At 44.2% G+C, this 22,543-nt stretch overlaps 1 protein-coding gene across 1 annotated transcript; it reads left to right on the forward strand.

The window, feature by feature from the left end:
* The first annotated feature begins 2,113 nt into the window (after positions 1-2,113).
* On the forward strand, positions 2,114-20,906 carry LOC131308048 (uncharacterized). Its single transcript, XM_058334856.1, has 3 exons — positions 2,114-2,368; positions 2,976-3,432; positions 20,439-20,906. Exons 1-3 carry the CDS (start codon positions 2,218-2,220, stop codon positions 20,788-20,790), a joined length of 960 nt encoding a protein of 319 aa, XP_058190839.1. The 5' UTR covers positions 2,114-2,217; the 3' UTR covers positions 20,791-20,906.
* Positions 20,907-22,543: the final 1,637 nt, after the last annotated feature.

The raw sequence follows: 22,543 nt of genomic DNA on the forward strand, positions 1-22,543 counted from the left end.
ATACACGTCTTGTGATTTTGAAAACATGCAGGAACACGCGTCTGGCTTCTTTGTGAGAAATTTTTCGGTGACGGATGGGTACCACATAGTGCCCGCGCAGCCCATTCGGACTGTCCAAAAGTGTGTTGGATGGCTCAGATTGAAACTCTCTCTCTCCTCTCATTCCACCACTCTCTTTTCTCTTTCTCTCTCCAGATCCGAGCCGTCCAAAACCAAAATGGACGACCCTCCGAGCGGGCACCACAAAATGAGTAAAAGCTTAGTTGTTTAGGCTTATTTATATTCTCTAAACTTTTGATAGGTTTGGCTTCAATTCCAATGTCTTTTTGCCTTTTCCAATTCACATTGACAAGAAGAACCCAAAAATTTTAGTCCAAACAAAATTAAAGTCGTCTTCCATTAATTTAATTTAGTTTGAACCCCAAATGAAATGTCCAACAGAATCTAAACATGTATTATTACAAAAGAATAAATGGACATGCAGCTTCAGAAAGATGGTAGGTGAGGAAAAGGTGACTCACACAATTCACATCCTAAGTATGAAATGTTGCCAATAAGACAAGCCCTTCTCCCTGGTTTGTAATCGAGTTTATTTGCTACAACTTTAAGATTTTGAATAATAAAATTATTAGTCTAGTAGTAATTAACACGGTATCATAAATTTGGTTATAGGAGGAGCTGTTCTAAAATCTACTACACGTAAACGGAAGAAAATTGAGTGATTTGTTTCACTTAGATGATTATTCGATCAGATGTTGCATCGAGAATATGGTGGATGAAATTTTTTGTATGCGGACAATTGGGATGCTAAAGCAAACCATTGCTGTAATAATAAAAATGAAGCCAGCGCAGAATTAAATCTTTGATCATTAATAAGAGAACTTTGTTAGTACGATGTAATCAATGAAACATGTCATGGAGGAATCCTTAATCTCTATTTTTGTTTTTCATCATCATAGGAAAACAGTTGTTTCAGATTCTCAATTAATGCAATAATACAATTGCATTTGTGTCATCTTCGCATTAATTTGTCATCAAAACTTCGAGACCTGTGACTCGAAAAGCTAACTGTGGGAACAACCAACACAATTCCTTCAAATTAATTTTAAGCGCACAAACACCTTTAACACTCGTTCTTCTTAATTAATTAAAGGAGAAAGGAAAACCTAATTATCCAAACACGGGAAAGAAGAATGAAATTCATGACCTGCATACTTTTCACAACCTTCGGAGTAGGCCAGAAAGAACCCATTAAATCCTGTGACTCGACCATTTTGTTAGGGCTTTTTATGGGTTGTTTTCGGCCTATCTCGATGATTGGGACAATGATCTTTTAGAGATCATCGAAGACATCAAGTATGAGAAAATCATGTTAAACGAATATCAATCAATTTACTTTCGGGACACATTTATCTTGAAATTATACCCTTTTTTTTTTTACGAACAAGATCATTCTTGTAATAATAATATGAACACAAAGTACAATGAAAACAACCAAACAAAATACAACAACCAAAAGAACAAAATACAAAGAAAAGCCGCATGAAATTAGACGCTAGATCCGGACCCATACAATCACACTCGTGAAGATGAGTAAAATGACCAAGATCTGCAACCAATTGTTGGTTTTTTTGCTAGAAAGTGGTTCTTATTCAAAATATTTGGGTAAAAGTAAAAAAAAATTACTTTTCCGATTTCTCTCGTCGAGACGAATCAATAAGTCGAAAAAGTTTGGTGCAAAATTAACAAGCATGAAAAAAATTTGAATAAAGACAAAAAAAAAAAGAAAAAGAAAAAAGTTGTTAGCAGAAGGGACCTAAATACTCTAAAATGATCAGAACTTTACTGGCAGCAATGAGCATTCCATATAAAAGTGTACCCAGCCAGCTGCTGCAGTAGTAAGCCAAACTCCTCTGGCAATTCTACAAACACAAGATGAGTCTGTGATGGGGTGTGAAAGGTCGGCTGGTCCTGTTAAGGTTGCAGGGTTTTTCATCAAAGTCCTTAAATGAGAGTTTCTTCCGTACGCTAAAAACAAAGGGTTCTTTTATCAGACGGCCTTTTCTTTGCACACCTAATAAATGGAGACAGTTGAGAGTTAGCTATGCATTTGGTTCTATATTTATCACTCCTCAGCCCTCATGTAAGTGCTCATTCACATTTCTCTCTCTGGCTTGCCATACTCTGTTTCTCTCTCTTAAAAGCTTCACAAGTTTCATGGGTTGGCCACTCAAGATCTTGTTTGCAGCTTTTCTGCTTGCTGCTGCAGCCATTCATGGAGCTCAAGGAGATGCTATGGTCACTGGCACTGTCTTCTGTGACCAATGCAAAGATGGCCAGATTTCACTCTTTGATTATCCCCTCAGAGGTGATCAGATCTACCTCTCGCTCTTTTTTACATAATAAAAATATCTTTGGAGCAATGAGTGCAGACCCACAAAAATGTCTACAAATGCTTTTCGAGATTTGGGTCTGCATTGCTTCCCTAATCCTTGTACATTTCAATTTCGAGTCCAGGCATTCAGAAAGAATTTTGAGTCTCCACACGTTTTGTTGAATTGAGTAACAATAATTCTAGGCACCCAGATTTTTTTTTTCAAAAGGGATAGTATGTGGGTATAGATTCAAACCAAGTAGAGTGTACTTTCAAATTCTCAGTAAAATTACGTTTTCCCCTCTAATTATGTAGTAGCATTTGCATATAGAGTAATGAGATCGACTAGGCCAATTGACCCAACAGTCGCAGCTGCAGTTGTACTGTCCGATTATTGATTTAAATCCTATGAAGATGAGTTTGATACCCATCCTGATTGATTGTGTTGGGACTAGAATAGATTATTATTTTTTGAGTGCTTATTTTCTGTTTTACGAGATAAGTCATTTTCTCACAATATATTACTTTTAATTTAAAAAATAAGTATTTATTACTTATTTGAGTTAGGAGGCCCAAGAAATTAACAGCAGAACTTGTGCAGGAAGGAAAGTAGCAGTGGCCTGTGCTGACAGCAATGGGCAAATCACAATGTGGAAAGAAGAGACTACAAATTGGTTTGGAAACTATGCCATGACGTTTGAGGGCACCCCTGACTTGAGTGGTTGTTATGCCAGGGTTTCGGGCAGCGGAGCGGGGTGCGGGGCGGCGGCTGGTCCACCCAAGAACCTAAGGATCATGTTCAGGATGTTTGATACGGAAATGTTTTCTGTGGAACCTCTGCTTTCTGAGCCTGCTCAACCCATGTCCTTTTGCTCAAGGTCTTCCACCCCCGTGCCGGCACCAGTAACCCCAGTTACACCTTCACCGGTGGATAGACCACCGGTGCCTCGACTGCCGCCAATGCCTCGATTGCCGCCAATGCCTCGACTGCCACCAATGCCGCCACTGCCTCCAATGCCACCGATGACATTCTTTGAAGCTTCTGCTTGTCCATACAAGTAAGTTGAATTTTTCAAGAATTAAATGATTAAATGATTTGATTGAGCAAATTAAGAGCAGCCCATATTTCATTTCCACCCCTCGAATTCAGAACTTGGTAACGTGGGCCTTCTTCTTCACTAAATCAGATGAATGCAGACAAAAGGGCAATCACTTGAAAGAATTTTTTGAAAGAACTTCTTCGAATCGAATCACTTGAAATGAATTGCCTAAGTGTGGAGGTCAAAAGAGATGGCAAGTCTCTTGCAAATGAACAAGTTACTTGGTTGGACTTCGGTCATTCAAAAGAGTTGGAAGAGTTTACCCGTCGTCTAAAGATTTGTCTTCTATTTGAATGCACTCCAGCTTCAATGTGGTAAAAATCTTGAAAAACTCAAATCTCAAAGCATGAACGTGCAAGTAATGTTGGACAAAATTTTCGAGACAGAATCTCATGCCCGTTTTTATAGACACCAAAGTGTTGACTTTTGAGGCCATGTTTTGGCTCCATCCTATACAAATGCAGATTTATTGTTGACTTTTGAGGCCATGTTTTGGCTCCATCCTATACAAATGCAGATTTGCATTTACTCAGAAGATTTGGCGTGGGTTGCATTGAATGCAATTCATTCTCCCATGTGGGTGATTGAAGTCAAAGATTGGCAGCCTATGAAGATTTCTCAAGCCACGCTCAAATCAGGAAAAATCTCAGGCGTGGATTTGCATTGATCCTCGCATGGCCATGAACAGTGAAGTTTGCACAGCCTATAAAATTCGAGCTTTGCTCCATGTTTTTTGTATCTCTCTTGAGTGAGAGACCAGAGAGTGGGAAATCAGAAACGTATCTGATTTTGTATCAGTTTGAGAGAGTCTGAGTTTGAGTGATTTGTAATCCTCCTCCTCCTAAATATAATCTGGCTGCCCCCCGTGGACGTACCCGATTTTGGGGAACCACGTAAATCTTTGTCTCTGTGTTTGTGTGTGTGTTTGTGTTCTGGTTTGATCCTTAGTTTCCGCAACAATTGGTATCAGAGCATTTGGTTACCAAGAACACAAACTCTGTTTCGGCTCTGTTTTCCGTTTCTGTCCAGAAAATTATAGTAACGGAATTCTGATCAAAAACTCAGTTTGATCACTGAGTCTCGTGCGTCTCTCCGAGACGATTCCAACGCACCAAGGCCCGTCGCGAACCGAGCACCACAGAAGCAGAACGCTCCGTTCGACGGCGGCGTGTTCACCGCGAGTTCTGTCCAGATAGAACCCAGTTCCGAAAAGTGATCGGAAATTTTTTTTTGATCAAAGACCCAAATTCGGATTGTTGAGACGATCACAACGGTGGTCGGAACGTCGCCGGAGGTGGCCGGAGGAGCGAGCACGCGCCGGTCAAAGGTGGGGCGTGCGGAGCGCGTCAGATCTGCGCACGCGCGTGGATAGCGCACGCTGGCACGCGGAGAGCACACGCTGGCGTGTGGAGAGCGTGTGCCGGTCAACGCCACATGGGCAGTCAACGCTGACTAGGCGATGAGTCAGCGGCCCAGTCAGCAGCCACGTCAGCGAACACGTGGCGGTGCCACGTCAGCAAGAAGGGTCCCATTTTGGTGACACGTCATCGGTCAACTGTCCACGTCAGCCGGTCAACGATGACGTGGCAGTCCAGTCAGCGGTACAGTGCTGGTCAATGGTCAAACTGCCAGATTTTTTTTCTGTGATTTCGGAGGCGTCCGAACTCCGTTTTGCGCCCGTGAGTAGTCGATTTTGACTATCTCGACGTTCCAGATCCAACCCCGTGCCCCGTTTTTCGAGTTTCCGTTCCGAAAAAATCTGTTGGGAGTATTTTCAGCGGTAAAACTCTCGTTTTTGACTTCGTTGGATGTCCAGCATCGACGAGGAGAGCCCTAGTGTTGTTTCTTCAACACCTATGGACAAATCATCAGATAAGAAGACTTCAGACGAGCCCTCGGTCAGTTCCTACATGAGGAGGAGCTCGGTTTCGAATGCCAAATTCGAAGTGGATAAGTTCGATGGCACAATTAACTTCGGCATGTGGCAATGCGAAGTTTTGGATATTCTAAATCAACAAGATTTGGAATTCACTTTGGAGGATCGTCCTGAGGATATGTCCACCTCCGATTGGGACAAGCTTAATCGGCAAGCTTGTGGCACGATCCGTCTTTGTTTGTCCAAAGACATCAAGTATTCCGTCATGAGGGAAAATTCAGCCAAGGAGTTGTGGCAGAAATTAGAGAGCAAGTACATGACGAAGAGCATAGAGAACAGACTCTACCTGAAGAAGAGACTGTATCGTTTTCAGTATCAACAAGGTGCGTCAATGAACGAACATCTAAATAGTTTCAATAAAATTTTGGCCGATTTGCAAAACCTTGATGTTAAAATTGACGATGAGGATAAGGCACTTTTGTTGATAAATTCTTTGCCTGATACATATGACCACTTGGTTACTACCTTACTGTATGGAAAAGATGAAATTCGTTTTAATGACGTTTGCTCTACTTTGATTAACAACGAGGTACGGAAGAAGGATCAACAAGTTCATCGAGATCCCTCTTCATCAGCACTATCAGTAAGGGGAAGGACTGAATCGAGGAATAGACAGTCCGGGAGGAGACAGTCCAGGTCCAGGTCAAAAGGCAAATCAGCTGAAAGGAATCAGAAATCCAGTGACAGGAAGCAGATTGCAAAGGATGAGTGTGCTTACTGTCATGAAACGGGGCACTGGAAGAAGGATTGCCCCAAAATCAAGGAACAACAACAACAACGAGCGAATGTTGCAAGAGGAGAGGTTGACGACTTGGCGTCAGCCTTGATTGTTTCATCAGACACGAATTCAGATGAATGGATTCTGGACTCGGGATGTACCTACCATATGTGTCCCCATCGGGACTGGTTCTCAAACTTTCAGGAGATTGACGGTGGCGTAGTTTTGATGGGCAACGACAATGCCTGCAAAACTCAGGGGATAGGTACAATCCGACTCAAGTTGCGCAACGGTACAACCAAGCTTTTGACAGATGTCCGGTATGTCCCGGATTTGAAGAAAAATTTGATTTCTCTTGGAACCTTGGATGCAAAAGGTTACAAGATTACTTTAGAAGGTGGAGCCCTGAAAGTAACCCATGGTGCATTAGTGGTCCTGAAAGGCACTCGGAGGGGAAATTTATACTTCCTCGACGGGCGCACAGTTACAGGAGGAGTAGCCATCTCCAACAGCAGCTCAGATGATGCTACAGATGACATTTCCCGACTCTGGCACATGCGCCTAGGTCATGCCGGAGAGAAAGCTTTACAAGGATTGGTGAAGAAAGGTCTCCTAAAGGGGGCCAAGACAGGGAAGTTTGGATTCTGTGAGCACTGTGTTCTGGGCAAACAGACCAGGGTCAAATTTGGCACCGCAGTTCATCGTACGAAGGGTATTCTGGATTATGTTCATTCAGATGTTTGGGGGCCCACAACGACAGCAACTTTTGGTGGCAAACGGTGGTTTGTCACGTTTATTGATGATTTTTCACGGAGAGTATGGGTTTATCCCATGAAACGCAAGGACGAGGTCCTTGACACCTTCCTTCGTTGGAAGCAGAGGGTGGAGACTCAGACTGGCAGAAAAATCAAGGTACTTCGGTCAGACAACGGTGGTGAGTATACTTCAGATCCCTTTCTCAAAATCTGTCAGGAGGAGGGGATAGTCCGACATTTCACCGCCGCGAAGACTCCACAGCAAAATGGAGTTGCAGAGAGGATGAACCGCACTTTGGTGACTAAGGTGCGGTGTATGTTGTCCAACGCCGGTTTGAGCAAAGTATTTTGGGGAGAGGCAGTCGCCTATGCCTGTCAGTTGATCAACAGGCTACCGTCAGAGGCACTTGGCGGACGGACTCCCATGGAGGTATACTTTGGTCAATCTTCGATTGATTACGATCGGCTGCATGTATTTGGTTGTCCTGCTTATTTTCATGTCACAGAATCTAAGCTGGATCCTCGAGCTAGGAAGGCTATATTTGTTGGCTTTACTCCAGGAGTAAAGGCCTATAGACTCTGGTGCCCGGAGTCTAAGAAGATTATTACCAGCCGAGATGTTACTTTCGATGAGTCGGCCATGCTTCAAACCAACTCTCGAAAGGTTAACACCATTCCAAGGTGTTCAGATCAGGTGGAGCAGTCAGAGCAGGTGGAGCTAGAGGTTCCTGTAGTTCAAGTTCCTACCATTTCGCCACCACAGGAGCACCACAGTGATGTTTCAGATTCGAGTTCTGAGTCTGATGATGTTTCAGTTCCCGAGGCTATAGCGCCATCACAGTCTATTGCTACTAGCCGTCCGAGGAGGGAGATTCGAAAACCTGCCCGATATGATGGTATGGTTGCATACGCCCTTCCGGTTATCACAGGTGTTCCGAATACGTATAGGGAGGCCGTTTCAGGTTCTGACAGTTCTCAATGGAAGCAGGCTATGAATGAGGAGATGAGTTCTCTTCACAAGAATAAGACTTGGGAGCTGGTACCACTTCCCAAAGGGAATAAAGCAATAGGATGCAAATGGGTCTACGCCAACAAAGAGGACAGTTCGGTCAAGGGTGGTGTTAGACATAAGGCCAGATTGGTGGCAAAGGGTTATGCTCAGCGCGAAGGGATTGACTACAATGAGGTCTTCTCTCCAGTGGTGAAGCATGCATCGATTCGCATTCTATTATCTTTGGTTGCGCAGTACGACCTCGAGTTACAGCAACTCGATGTTAAGACTGCATTTTTGCATGGCGACTTGGACGAAGAGATCTATATGTCACAACCAGATGGTTTCAAGGTCTCTGGAAAGGAAAATTGGGCTTGCCGTCTTCGCAAGTCACTATATGGCCTAAAGCAGTCGCCACGACAATGGTACAAGAGATTTGATCAGTTTATGGCTACGCAGAGGTATACTCGCAGCAGTTTTGACCATTGTGTTTACTTTCGTAAACTTCGGGATGGTTCCTTTATCTATTTGCTCTTATATGTTGATGATATGCTAATTGCATCTAAGAGCAAGGTGGAGATTTCTCGGTTGAAGGCACAACTGAGTTCAGAATTCGAAATGAAAGACCTTGGAGAAGCAAAGAAGGTCATTGGGATGGAGATTCAGCGCAACAGGAAGCAGGGCACAGTTTGCTTATCGCAGACTCAGTATCTGAAGACTGTACTCCAACGGTTTGGCATAGATGGCAAAGCTAAACCCGTTAGTACACCGTTAGCCCCGCACTTTAAGCTCAGCGCTTCGATGTCACCTCGTACTGATGCGGAACGAAAACAGATGGCCCAAGTTCCGTATGCCAACGCTGTGGGATCCTTGATGTATGCAATGGTATGTACCAGACCCGATATTTCACACGCTGTCAGTATGGTTAGCAGATATATGCATGATCCAGGAAAGGGTCATTGGCAGGCCGTGAAATGGATTCTCAGATACATTCAGGGAACAGTTAATGTTGGCCTAAAATTTGGGAGAGATCAGAAATTTGGTGATCAGCTTGCAGTTGGTTATGTAGATTCAGATTACGCTGGTGATCTGGATAAGAGGCGGTCAACTACTGGTTATGTTTTCACTATGGCAGGAGGACCAGTTAGTTGGCGTTCGACTTTACAGTCCATGGTTGCACTATCTACTACGGAGGCTGAATATATGGCGGTGACTGAGGCCATAAAAGAAGCCATCTGGTTGCAGGGTTTGATTGGTGATTTGGGTGCCAAACAGGAGCACATCAATGTCTATTGCGATAGTCAGAGTGCCATTCATTTGGCAAAGAATCAGGTGCACCATACCAGGACAAAGCATATAGATGTCCGTTTTCACTTTGTTCGGGAAATTCTAGAAGAAGGGGACATATTGCTTGAAAAGATTGCCACTGCAGACAACCCAGCTGATATGTTGACAAAGGTTGTTACTGAGATCAAGTTCAATCATTGTTTGGACTTGATCAACATCTCTCCGGTTCAGAGCGCCTAAGGGCGCATTGGGGGCAGCATCGGATCTTGGAGAATTGTCGCCAAGGTGGAGATTGTTGACTTTTGAGGCCATGTTTTGGCTCCATCCTATACAAATGCAGATTTGCATTTACTCAGAAGATTTGGCGTGGGTTGCATTGAATGCAATTCATTCTCCCATGTGGGTGATTGAAGTCAAAGATTGGCAGCCTATGAAGATTTCTCAAGCCACGCTCAAATCAGGAAAAATCTCAGGCGTGGATTTGCATTGATCCTCGCATGGCCATGAACAGTGAAGTTTGCACAGCCTATAAAATTCGAGCTTTGCTCCATGTTTTTTGTATCTCTCTTGAGTGAGAGACCAGAGAGATACAAATTGGGTACGTCCACGGGCGAGGAGAGAGAGGATTCACTAACCAACGTGAAGAAGAGATACAAAGAGCCGGCAATGATCCGTAACTCGTCTAGAAAGGCCACCAATATGACAGCCCCAAAAGGATACCATAGAAGTTCCCCAAAAGCCCTATTTATAATAGGCTACATAAATAGGAGCAACATAGTTAACCAATGTGGGACTAAAGAATACAAGGCATAAACAAGGCATTCCCAACAATTCTCCACCTTGACTTGAATTCCACCGAACCAAATCACCAAATATAGCTATCCCCTTCTAACCTCTCACTCGCCAAATGCCCCCGAGGGGCGATCAACTGCAAATACCAAGCAAGCCCAAGCAATGCTTGAACTTGGCAACCGGAACCGGTTTAGTCAACATATCTGCTGGGTTATCTGCCGTACCCACTTTCTTCACCTCAACTTGCTTCTGTGAGATGATATCCCGAACGAAGTGATACCTGACATCGATATGCTTGGTCCTCTCATGATACATCAGATTTTTAGTCAAATGTATAGCACTCTGCGAATCACAAAATACTGAACTCACACCCTGTGTAAGACCAAGCTCACAAAGCAAACCTCTCATCCACAATGCCTCCTTCACAGCTTCAGCAATGGCCATATACTCCGCTTCTGTTGTAGACAGCGCAACTGTAGCCTGTAAAGTAGCTTTCCAACTAATGGCACTTCCGGACAGAGTAAAGACATAACCTGTCAGAGACCTCCTCTTATCGTGGTCACCGGCAAAATCCGAATCAACATAACCAACAGCATGATCACCAGAATTGACAATCCCAAACAATAGACCAACACCTGCAGTTCCGCACAAATACCGTAGTATCCATTTCACAGCCTCCCAATGTGCCTTTCCTGGACGCCCCATATAACGACTAACGACACTAACTGCATGTGAAATATCAGGACGAGTACATACCATGGCGTACATAAGGCTCCCAACTGCGCACGAATATGGAACCTGAGACATATACTTCTCCTCATCCTCCGACTGTGGTGACAACTCAGCTGAAAGTCGAAAGTGTGCTGCCAAAGGGGTACTGACTGGCTTCGAGTTCTGCATGGCAAAGCGCTCAAGCACTTTAAGAACATAAGACTTCTGATTCAAAAATAGTTTGCCAGCTACTCGATCTCTGCAAATCTCCATACCCAAAATACGTTTTGCTGCACCCAAATCTTTCATCTCAAATTCACCACCTAACTGTTGTTTCAACCTGTTGATTTCTGATACACTCTTGGCAGCAATAAGCATATCATCAACATACAACAGTAGATAAACAAATGAACCATCTGAAAGTTTTCGAAAATACACACAACTGTCATACTCACTCCTAGAATATGACTGGCTTATCATAAAAGTATCAAACCGCTTATACCACTGCCTAGGGGATTGTTTGAGGCCATACAAAGACTTACGAAGTAAACAAACGTGATCCTCCTTACCAGAAACAACAAATCCCTCAGGCTGACGCATATAAATCTGTTCTTCAAGCTCGCCGTGCAAAAACGCAGTTTTGACATCAAGTTGCTCTAACTCAAGATCATAACATGCAACAATAGCAAGTATAGTGCGAATGGAACTATGTTTTACAACTGGTGAAAATACCTCATTGTAATCAACACCCTCCTTCTGGCTGTATCCTTTCGCCACTAGCCGAGCTTTAAACCGAGCGTCTTCTACCCCTGGAATACCTGGTTTGCGCTTGAAGATCCACTTGCATCCAACAATCCTCTTCCCTTTCAGCGGTTCTACTAACTCCCATGTCTGATTCTTCTGAAGAGACTCAATCTCCTCATTCATAGCAACAAACCACTGTGCAGACTCAGTGCTCGAAATAGCTTCCGTATAGCTGGAAGGCTCTTCATACTCAACTGTCTCAGCAACTGATAAAGCATAGGCCACCATCTCAGAATAAGCCGAATACCTTTCAGGAGGCCGAATCTCCCTCCTTGGCCTATCTTTAGCAATAGTGCGTGGTTGCTCAACTAACGCATCAACCTCTGTGTCTGAACTCTTGAACTCCTCTTCAATTGGCTTCTCAATATGCTTCTTCCCTGAGTCGAAAGATTCACCCATAAACTCCACCTGCTTTGGAACACTATGTTCCTGAACTGTATCATCAACCTGCTTAGACCCCTTAATCAGATAATTTTCATCAAAAGTCACATCCCTACTGATCAAAAACTTCAAATCATCAGAGCACCACAACCTGTACCCTTTGACACCTGCTGCATAACCCAAGAAAATACACTTCTTGGCCCGTGGCTCCAATTTACCCTCATTGACATGAGCGTAAGCTGGACACCCAAAAACACGCAACACAGAATAATCAGCCGGATGACCTGACCATACCTCAAACGGAGTCTTACACTCAATAGCAGTCGACGGAGACCTGTTCACCAAATAGCATGTTGTGGAAACGGCTTCAGCCCAAAATTCTTTGCCCAATCCGGAATTGGACAACATACAACGTGCCTTCTCCAAAAGAGTCCTGTTCATTCGTTCAGCCACACCATTCTGCTGAGGGGTTTTTCTCACTGTGTGATGCCTCACAATGCCCTCATCACTGCAGAACCTATCAAACTCACCAAGACAAAACTCCATACCATTGTCAGTTCTCAAACGTTTTATTTTCTTACCAGTCTGATTCTCAATCAAAGTTTTAAACTGTTTGAATGTATTAAAGGCGTCACTCTTATGTTTCAACATATACACCCAAACTTTACGAGAGAAATCATCTATAATACTCATAAAATATCGAAAACCACCTTTAGAAGTTACCTCTGCGGGACCCCAAAGATCCGAGTGAAAATAATCCACCGTGCCTTTGGTGCGATGAACAGCTGTACTGAATTTTACCCTGCACTGCTTGCCGTAAACACAATGCTCACAGAAATCCAGCTTCTCAATTTTCTGGCCACATAGCAAACCCTGTTTGCTCAAAACCGTCATCCCCCTCTCGCTCATATGCCCAAGGCGCATATGCCACAAACGAGTCAAGTCTGAATCTGAAACCTTGGATGAAGCAACCGTTGCTGCAGCACCTAAAACTGTACTGCCCTGGAGTGTATAAAGGTTACCACGCTTTTGACCCTTCATCAGTACTAATGCACCCCTTGAGACTTTCAAAACTCCACCTTCACCGAGGAATTTGCAACCATGAGAATCAAGAGCACCCAGGGATATAAGATTTTTCTTCAAATCCGGAACATGTCGAACCTCAGATAAAGTCCTAACAATACCGTCATGCATCCTAAGCTGAATCGTTCCTGAACCAACAGTCTTACAGGCCATGTTGTTGCCCATCAAAACTGTACCACCATTGACCGCCTCATAAGTAGAAAACCACTCTCTATGCGGACACATATGGTATGAACATCCAGAATCTAGAATCCACTCGGTATTAGAGCGAGAATCGCCCTCTGTAACTGATAACACATTATCTGACTCATCTGAACTTTCAGCAATTCCAGCAATTACTTTACCCCCTTTCTGGTCTTCTTTTTCCTTCTCTTTGAGTTTTAAACAGTCACTTTTCCAGTGCCCGGGTTTCTTGCAATAATTACACTTTCCCTTCTTCTTACCTGATGACTTGGATCTTCCCCTATTACTCGACTCCACCCTTTCTGTTGTTCTTCCCCTAACAAATAAACCCTCCGCATGGGCATCACCCTCACCTGACACTTTTTTCCTCAATTCTTTCGAATATAGGCTGGCCTTAACATCCTCCATGGATATCGTGTCTTTGCCATACAATAGGGTTGTAACAAAGTGCTCATACGAAAGTGGTAAAGAACATAGCAAAATTAGGGCTTGGTCCTCATCCTCAATTTTACTATCAATATTTTTCAGATCCATAATAATACGGTTGAACTCGTCTAAATGATCTTTAACAGGTATACCTTCTCGCATACGAAATGTATAAAGACGTTGTTTGAGATATAACCTGTTGGTGAGCGACTTCGTCATATATATGCCTTCCAACTTCAGCCAAATTCCTGCTGCTGAAGTTTCTTCTTCCACCTCGCGAAGAACGTCATCTGCCAGACTCAACTGAATAGAACTTAGAGCTTTGGCATCCATATCATCCCAATCTTCCTCTTTGATTCCAGAACTAGTCTTGCCTAACAAAGCCTTGTGCAATCCTTGTTGGGTTAACAGAGCCTTCATCTTTACTCTCCAAAGACTGAAACTGCTGCTCTGCCCATCAAACTTCGCAATCTCGAATTTAGCCGCCATAGCCACAATCGGAAACGAAACCCTAGTTTTTGCAACCTAAGGCTCTGATACCAGTTTGTTGTAACGAACGCTATGAATGCAAGCTAAGAACGAGAAATTGAAAACTAAACAAGAAATCACAAAGACACAAGATATACGTGGTTCCCCAAATTGGGTACGTCCACGGGCGAGGAGAGAGAGGATTCACTAACCAACGTGAAGAAGAGATACAAAGAGCCGGCAATGATCCGTAACTCGTCTAGAAAGGCCACCAATATGACAGCCCCAAAAGGATACCATAGAAGTTCCCCAAAAGCCCTATTTATAATAGGCTACATAAATAGGAGCAACATAGTTAACCAATGTGGGACTAAAGAATACAAGGCATAAACAAGGCATTCCCATGCATTGAATGCAATTCATTCTCCCATGTGGGTGATTGAAGTCAAAGATTGGCAGCCTATGAAGATTTCTCAAGCCACGCTCAAATCAGGAAAAATCTCAGGCGTGGATTTGCATTGATCCTCGCATGGCCATGAACAGTGAAGTTTGCACAGCCTATAAAATTCGAGCTTTGCTCCATGTTTTTGTATCTCTCTTGAGTGAGAGACCAGAGAGTGGGAAATCAGAAACGTATCTGATTTTGTATCAGTTTGAGAGAGTCTGAGTTTGAGTGATTTGTAATCCTCCTCCTCCTAAATATAATCTGGCTGCCCCCCGTGGACGTACCCGATTTTGGGGAACCACGTAAATCTTTGTCTCTGTGTTTGTGTGTGTGTTTGTGTTCTGGTTTGATCCTTAGTTTCCGCAACAATTGGTATCAGAGCATTTGGTTACCAAGAACACAAACTCTGTTTCGGCTCTGTTTTCCGTTTCTGTCCAGAAAATTATAGTAACGGAATTCTGATCAAAAACTCAGTTTGATCACTGAGTCTCGTGCGTCTCTCCGAGACGATTCCAACGCACCAAGGCCCGTCGCGAACCGAGCACCACAGAAGCAGAACGCTCCGTTCGACGGCGGCGTGTTCACCGCGAGTTCTGTCCAGATAGAACCCAGTTCCGAAAAGTGATCGGAAATTTTTTTTTGATCAAAGACCCAAATTCGGATTGTTGAGACGATCACAACGGTGGTCGGAACGTCGCCGGAGGTGGCCGGAGGAGCGAGCACGCGCCGGTCAAAGGTGGGGCGTGCGGAGCGCGTCAGATCTGCGCACGCGCGTGGATAGCGCACGCTGGCACGCGGAGAGCACACGCTGGCGTGTGGAGAGCGTGTGCCGGTCAACGCCACATGGGCAGTCAACGCTGACTAGGCGATGAGTCAGCGGCCCAGTCAGCAGCCACGTCAGCGAACACGTGGCGGTGCCACGTCAGCAAGAAGGGTCCCATTTTGGTGACACGTCATCGGTCAACTGTCCACGTCAGCCGGTCAACGATGACGTGGCAGTCCAGTCAGCGGTACAGTGCTGGTCAATGGTCAAACTGCCAGATTTTTTTTTCTGTGATTTCGGAGGCGTCCGAACTCCGTTTTGCGCCCGTGAGTAGTCGATTTTGACTATCTCGACGTTCCAGATCCAACCCCGTGCCCCGTTTTTCGAGTTTCCGTTCCGAAAAAATCTGTTGGGAGTATTTTCAGCGGTAAAACTCTCGTTTTTGACTTCGTTGGATGTCCAGCATCGACGAGGAGAGCCCTAGTGTTGTTTCTTCAACACCTATGGACAAATCATCAGATAAGAAGACTTCAGACGAGCCCTCGGTCAGTTCCTACATGAGGAGGAGCTCGGTTTCGAATGCCAAATTCGAAGTGGATAAGTTCGATGGCACAATTAACTTCGGCATGTGGCAATGCGAAGTTTTGGATATTCTAAATCAACAAGATTTGGAATTCACTTTGGAGGATCGTCCTGAGGATATGTCCACCTCCGATTGGGACAAGCTTAATCGGCAAGCTTGTGGCACGATCCGTCTTTGTTTGTCCAAAGACATCAAGTATTCCGTCATGAGGGAAAATTCAGCCAAGGAGTTGTGGCAGAAATTAGAGAGCAAGTACATGACGAAGAGCATAGAGAACAGACTCTACCTGAAGAAGAGACTGTATCGTTTTCAGTATCAACAAGGTGCGTCAATGAACGAACATCTAAATAGTTTCAATAAAATTTTGGCCGATTTGCAAAACCTTGATGTTAAAATTGACGATGAGGATAAGGCACTTTTGTTGATAAATTCTTTGCCTGATACATATGACCACTTGGTTACTACCTTACTGTATGGAAAAGATGAAATTCGTTTTAATGACGTTTGCTCTACTTTGATTAACAACGAGGTACGGAAGAAGGATCAACAAGTTCATCGAGATCCCTCTTCATCAGCACTATCAGTAAGGGGAAGGACTGAATCGAGGAATAGACAGTCCGGGAGGAGACAGTCCAGGTCCAGGTCAAAAGGCAAATCAGCTGAAAGGAATCAGAAATCCAGTGACAGGAAGCAGATTGCAAAGGATGAGTGTGCTTACTGTCATGAAACGGGGCACTGGAAGAAGGATTGCCCCAAAATCAAGGAACAACAACAACAACGAGCGAATGTTGCAAGAGGAGAGGTTGACGACTTGGCGTCAGCCTTGATTGTTTCATCAGACACGAATTCAGATGAATGGATTCTGGACTCGGGATGTACCTACCATATGTGTCCCCATCGGGACTGGTTCTCAAACTTTCAGGAGATTGACGGTGGCGTAGTTTTGATGGGCAACGACAATGCCTGCAAAACTCAGGGGATAGGTACAATCCGACTCAAGTTGCGCAACGGTACAACCAAGCTTTTGACAGATGTCCGGTATGTCCCGGATTTGAAGAAAAATTTGATTTCTCTTGGAACCTTGGATGCAAAAGGTTACAAGATTACTTTAGAAGGTGGAGCCCTGAAAGTAACCCATGGTGCATTAGTGGTCCTGAAAGGCACTCGGAGGGGAAATTTATACTTCCTCGACGGGCGCACAGTTACAGGAGGAGTAGCCATCTCCAACAGCAGCTCAGATGATGCTACAGATGACATTTCCCGACTCTGGCACATGCGCCTAGGTCATGCCGGAGAGAAAGCTTTACAAGGATTGGTGAAGAAAGGTCTCCTAAAGGGGGCCAAGACAGGGAAGTTTGGATTCTGTGAGCACTGTGTTCTGGGCAAACAGACCAGGGTCAAATTTGGCACCGCAGTTCATCGTACGAAGGGTATTCTGGATTATGTTCATTCAGATGTTTGGGGGCCCACAACGACAGCAACTTTTGGTGGCAAACGGTGGTTTGTCACGTTTATTGATGATTTTTCACGGAGAGTATGGGTTTATCCCATGAAACGCAAGGACGAGGTCCTTGACACCTTCCTTCGTTGGAAGCAGAGGGTGGAGACTCAGACTGGCAGAAAAATCAAGGTACTTCGGTCAGACAACGGTGGTGAGTATACTTCAGATCCCTTTCTCAAAATCTGTCAGGAGGAGGGGATAGTCCGACATTTCACCGCCGCGAAGACTCCACAGCAAAATGGAGTTGCAGAGAGGATGAACCGCACTTTGGTGACTAAGGTGCGGTGTATGTTGTCCAACGCCGGTTTGAGCAAAGTATTTTGGGGAGAGGCAGTCGCCTATGCCTGTCAGTTGATCAACAGGCTACCGTCAGAGGCACTTGGCGGACGGACTCCCATGGAGGTATACTTTGGTCAATCTTCGATTGATTACGATCGGCTGCATGTATTTGGTTGTCCTGCTTATTTTCATGTCACAGAATCTAAGCTGGATCCTCGAGCTAGGAAGGCTATATTTGTTGGCTTTACTCCAGGAGTAAAGGCCTATAGACTCTGGTGCCCGGAGTCTAAGAAGATTATTACCAGCCGAGATGTTACTTTCGATGAGTCGGCCATGCTTCAAACCAACTCTCGAAAGGTTAACACCATTCCAAGGTGTTCAGATCAGGTGGAGCAGTCAGAGCAGGTGGAGCTAGAGGTTCCTGTAGTTCAAGTTCCTACCATTTCGCCACCACAGGAGCACCACAGTGATGTTTCAGATTCGAGTTCTGAGTCTGATGATGTTTCAGTTCCCGAGGCTATAGCGCCATCACAGTCTATTGCTACTAGCCGTCCGAGGAGGGAGATTCGAAAACCTGCCCGATATGATGGTATGGTTGCATACGCCCTTCCGGTTATCACAGGTGTTCCGAATACGTATAGGGAGGCCGTTTCAGGTTCTGACAGTTCTCAATGGAAGCAGGCTATGAATGAGGAGATGAGTTCTCTTCACAAGAATAAGACTTGGGAGCTGGTACCACTTCCCAAAGGGAATAAAGCAATAGGATGCAAATGGGTCTACGCCAACAAAGAGGACAGTTCGGTCAAGGGTGGTGTTAGACATAAGGCCAGATTGGTGGCAAAGGGTTATGCTCAGCGCGAAGGGATTGACTACAATGAGGTCTTCTCTCCAGTGGTGAAGCATGCATCGATTCGCATTCTATTATCTTTGGTTGCGCAGTACGACCTCGAGTTACAGCAACTCGATGTTAAGACTGCATTTTTGCATGGCGACTTGGACGAAGAGATCTATATGTCACAACCAGATGGTTTCAAGGTCTCTGGAAAGGAAAATTGGGCTTGCCGTCTTCGCAAGTCACTATATGGCCTAAAGCAGTCGCCACGACAATGGTACAAGAGATTTGATCAGTTTATGGCTACGCAGAGGTATACTCGCAGCAGTTTTGACCATTGTGTTTACTTTCGTAAACTTCGGGATGGTTCCTTTATCTATTTGCTCTTATATGTTGATGATATGCTAATTGCATCTAAGAGCAAGGTGGAGATTTCTCGGTTGAAGGCACAACTGAGTTCAGAATTCGAAATGAAAGACCTTGGAGAAGCAAAGAAGGTCATTGGGATGGAGATTCAGCGCAACAGGAAGCAGGGCACAGTTTGCTTATCGCAGACTCAGTATCTGAAGACTGTACTCCAACGGTTTGGCATAGATGGCAAAGCTAAACCCGTTAGTACACCGTTAGCCCCGCACTTTAAGCTCAGCGCTTCGATGTCACCTCGTACTGATGCGGAACGAAAACAGATGGCCCAAGTTCCGTATGCCAACGCTGTGGGATCCTTGATGTATGCAATGGTATGTACCAGACCCGATATTTCACACGCTGTCAGTATGGTTAGCAGATATATGCATGATCCAGGAAAGGGTCATTGGCAGGCCGTGAAATGGATTCTCAGATACATTCAGGGAACAGTTAATGTTGGCCTAAAATTTGGGAGAGATCAGAAATTTGGTGATCAGCTTGCAGTTGGTTATGTAGATTCAGATTACGCTGGTGATCTGGATAAGAGGCGGTCAACTACTGGTTATGTTTTCACTATGGCAGGAGGACCAGTTAGTTGGCGTTCGACTTTACAGTCCATGGTTGCACTATCTACTACGGAGGCTGAATATATGGCGGTGACTGAGGCCATAAAAGAAGCCATCTGGTTGCAGGGTTTGATTGGTGATTTGGGTGCCAAACAGGAGCACATCAATGTCTATTGCGATAGTCAGAGTGCCATTCATTTGGCAAAGAATCAGGTGCACCATACCAGGACAAAGCATATAGATGTCCGTTTTCACTTTGTTCGGGAAATTCTAGAAGAAGGGGACATATTGCTTGAAAAGATTGCCACTGCAGACAACCCAGCTGATATGTTGACAAAGGTTGTTACTGAGATCAAGTTCAATCATTGTTTGGACTTGATCAACATCTCTCCGGTTCAGAGCGCCTAAGGGCGCATTGGGGGCAGCATCGGATCTTGGAGAATTGTCGCCAAGGTGGAGATTGTTGACTTTTGAGGCCATGTTTTGGCTCCATCCTATACAAATGCAGATTTGCATTTACTCAGAAGATTTGGCGTGGGTTGCATTGAATGCAATTCATTCTCCCATGTGGGTGATTGAAGTCAAAGATTGGCAGCCTATGAAGATTTCTCAAGCCACGCTCAAATCAGGAAAAATCTCAGGCGTGGATTTGCATTGATCCTCGCATGGCCATGAACAGTGAAGTTTGCACAGCCTATAAAATTCGAGCTTTGCTCCATGTTTTTGTATCTCTCTTGAGTGAGAGACCAGAGAGTGGGAAATCAGAAACGTATCTGATTTTGTATCAGTTTGAGAGAGTCTGAGTTTGAGTGATTTGTAATCCTCCTCCTCCTAAATATAATCTGGCTGCCCCCCGTGGACGTACCCGATTTTGGGGAACCACGTAAATCTTTGTCTCTGTGTTTGTGTGTGTGTTTGTGTTCTGGTTTGATCCTTAGTTTCCGCAACACAAAGCATCGCCATGACTACTCTAGTGATTATTGAATTGTGCTGCTTCTTCTTTATTTTTGAACGTATGGTTTCTTTATCCCTCTCTCTTTTTGTTGAATCGTTAGGAACTGGACAATGCCAGAGTACAAATGCTACTGGAAGGCAGTGAGCCCGGACATGAAAGTAGCCGTTGTTTTCGGACTGATTGCGGCCCAGAGATATGGGACAGACATGTCACTATGGAAAGGGCTTCAAGGCAGGGGGGACCCTTACAAAACCCTCCTAAGGGAAGCCACAACTGCACTCCTCAACTCTTATAACAGTGTTCAATTCCCATTTCATCCCCTCGGTGTGATCCAAGACACGAATTGGGCCCTGATGGGATCCACGCGCCACGTTCTCCATACGGCTTTGCGTTTCATGAGGGCTAATGCTGGATATGGGAAAGTCAGTTGCAAATTCACCCCTTGCAAGTAGTGATCAAGAGGATTCATTTGCTTTTCTGAGTTTAATTTATATGAGGCTGTTTTTAGTATGTTATAAAATGTTATTTATCTTTAATAAAGCGTGCATTGATGTGCTGAGTTAGCGAATTCCTCACCGTTATATTGCAGAAAGTCTATGTACACATTCGGGCAGAGGTCATATATACCAAAATGTCCGATGTGCCTAGTCTCAAGGGACAAGGGACCATTGACCCTTGTTAAAATATCCTTGTGCTGAGTTAGGGTCCATTTGAATAGTGTGAAAGTGATAGAAAATGCAAGAAAGAGAAAATAATGAATGCAGAAATGTACACAAAATCAAAATCGCATACGTGTAAAGTAACGATAATCATTGTTAAAGTAGACAATAAATAGGCTCTTGCCCACAAAGCGACCCTGTAAAAGCAAGTAAGAGTATACGCCAAAGCGTAGCATGTAGAGATTGGCCAATCAGTAAATCAGCCACCGCCATAAAAGATGCAGGGATCACACATGCGGCCACGTCACGCACCAACCTCCGACTGCTGAAGAAGGCACACAAACTAAACGTGCTAACCAAATTAGAACTGGGTTTGCATTCGCTAGGTAGTGTAATGAGATTTGGATAGTAAGGCAGGCAAGTTTGAATCTATCCCTTGCCTCTTGATTCCGAGGGTTTATACACCAGTGATGGATTCTAGGCCCATAGAACATTTGGTGCTCCAGTAGATACCACCTGCAAGCGAAACAAACGCCAAAGGAACATAGTACTAATATTAACGCATGGCCTCTGGTTGCTGCCTGAGCTGCCTCCATGGCTGTATCAGTAGAGGCGGCAGCACGCTTATCTCCCCCACTCTTCCTTCTTTTTGAGTTGACACTTGACAGTAAGAAGAATCGTGGGGATTCTTCTTTAAGAGTAAGACTCTGCTCCCGAATCCATACCTGATCCCAGAATATTGTTGATTTTCCATCATTAACCTTGACTTACTTTAAAACCCTGGTTGATCATGCTCTCAAAAATAGAGTTATCATCCCCCACTTTGCACATATCTTTCCAAATGTTTGAGGCTCTCGAGTTCTGAGGTAATGTTGGTAGCCATTGGTTGCCACCAATATTGTACTTTCCTTAGATAACTTTCACCCAAAGAGATGTTTTCTCTTTTTTGAACCTCAACCACCATTTAGCCAGCATGGCACAATTGTGTTGCATTATATATCCTCTTGATTCCAAGTCCTCCAAATTTTTTTCCTTTAGCTAGGCGGTCCTACTTGATCAAATGCAGCTTTTTTTTTTTTCTGCTGTATCCCCTCAAATGAATTGCCTTTGTAGTTTCTTTGCTCTTTCCAACATAGGAGCATCTGGAGGCCTCCTTTTTATGGAACAAAGAAGTTGTCGACCTGGAGAACACAATTGTCCACAAGCATTTCGTCATAATCAAAGGCAAATTGTCATCTGATTTTGATTGTGTGTTAGCCAATATTTATGATCCGAACTCAGTTCAAGATCGCAGAGTTATCTGGGAAGAGTTGATCTCAATCAAAATTTCTATGCAATTTCCGTGGTGTGTTGGAGGGGATCTTATGAGATACTATCGATCAGTGTGGTCTGTCGTTTTCGTACCAAAAATATAATTTATAAAACCAAGGAATTAACTAGTATTCTGAAGAACAGTGATTAAGTCCAGGATCGTCCGCATAGAGTAAAAAGCTGAGTTGCAGTACTTTCAATTAATTTCTAATTTAATTCGGAAAGTAAAGAGAAG

Source organism: Rhododendron vialii, chromosome 11a (assembly GCF_030253575.1).
Source record: "Rhododendron vialii isolate Sample 1 chromosome 11a, ASM3025357v1".
Taxonomy (NCBI): Eukaryota; Viridiplantae; Streptophyta; class Magnoliopsida; order Ericales; family Ericaceae; genus Rhododendron; species Rhododendron vialii.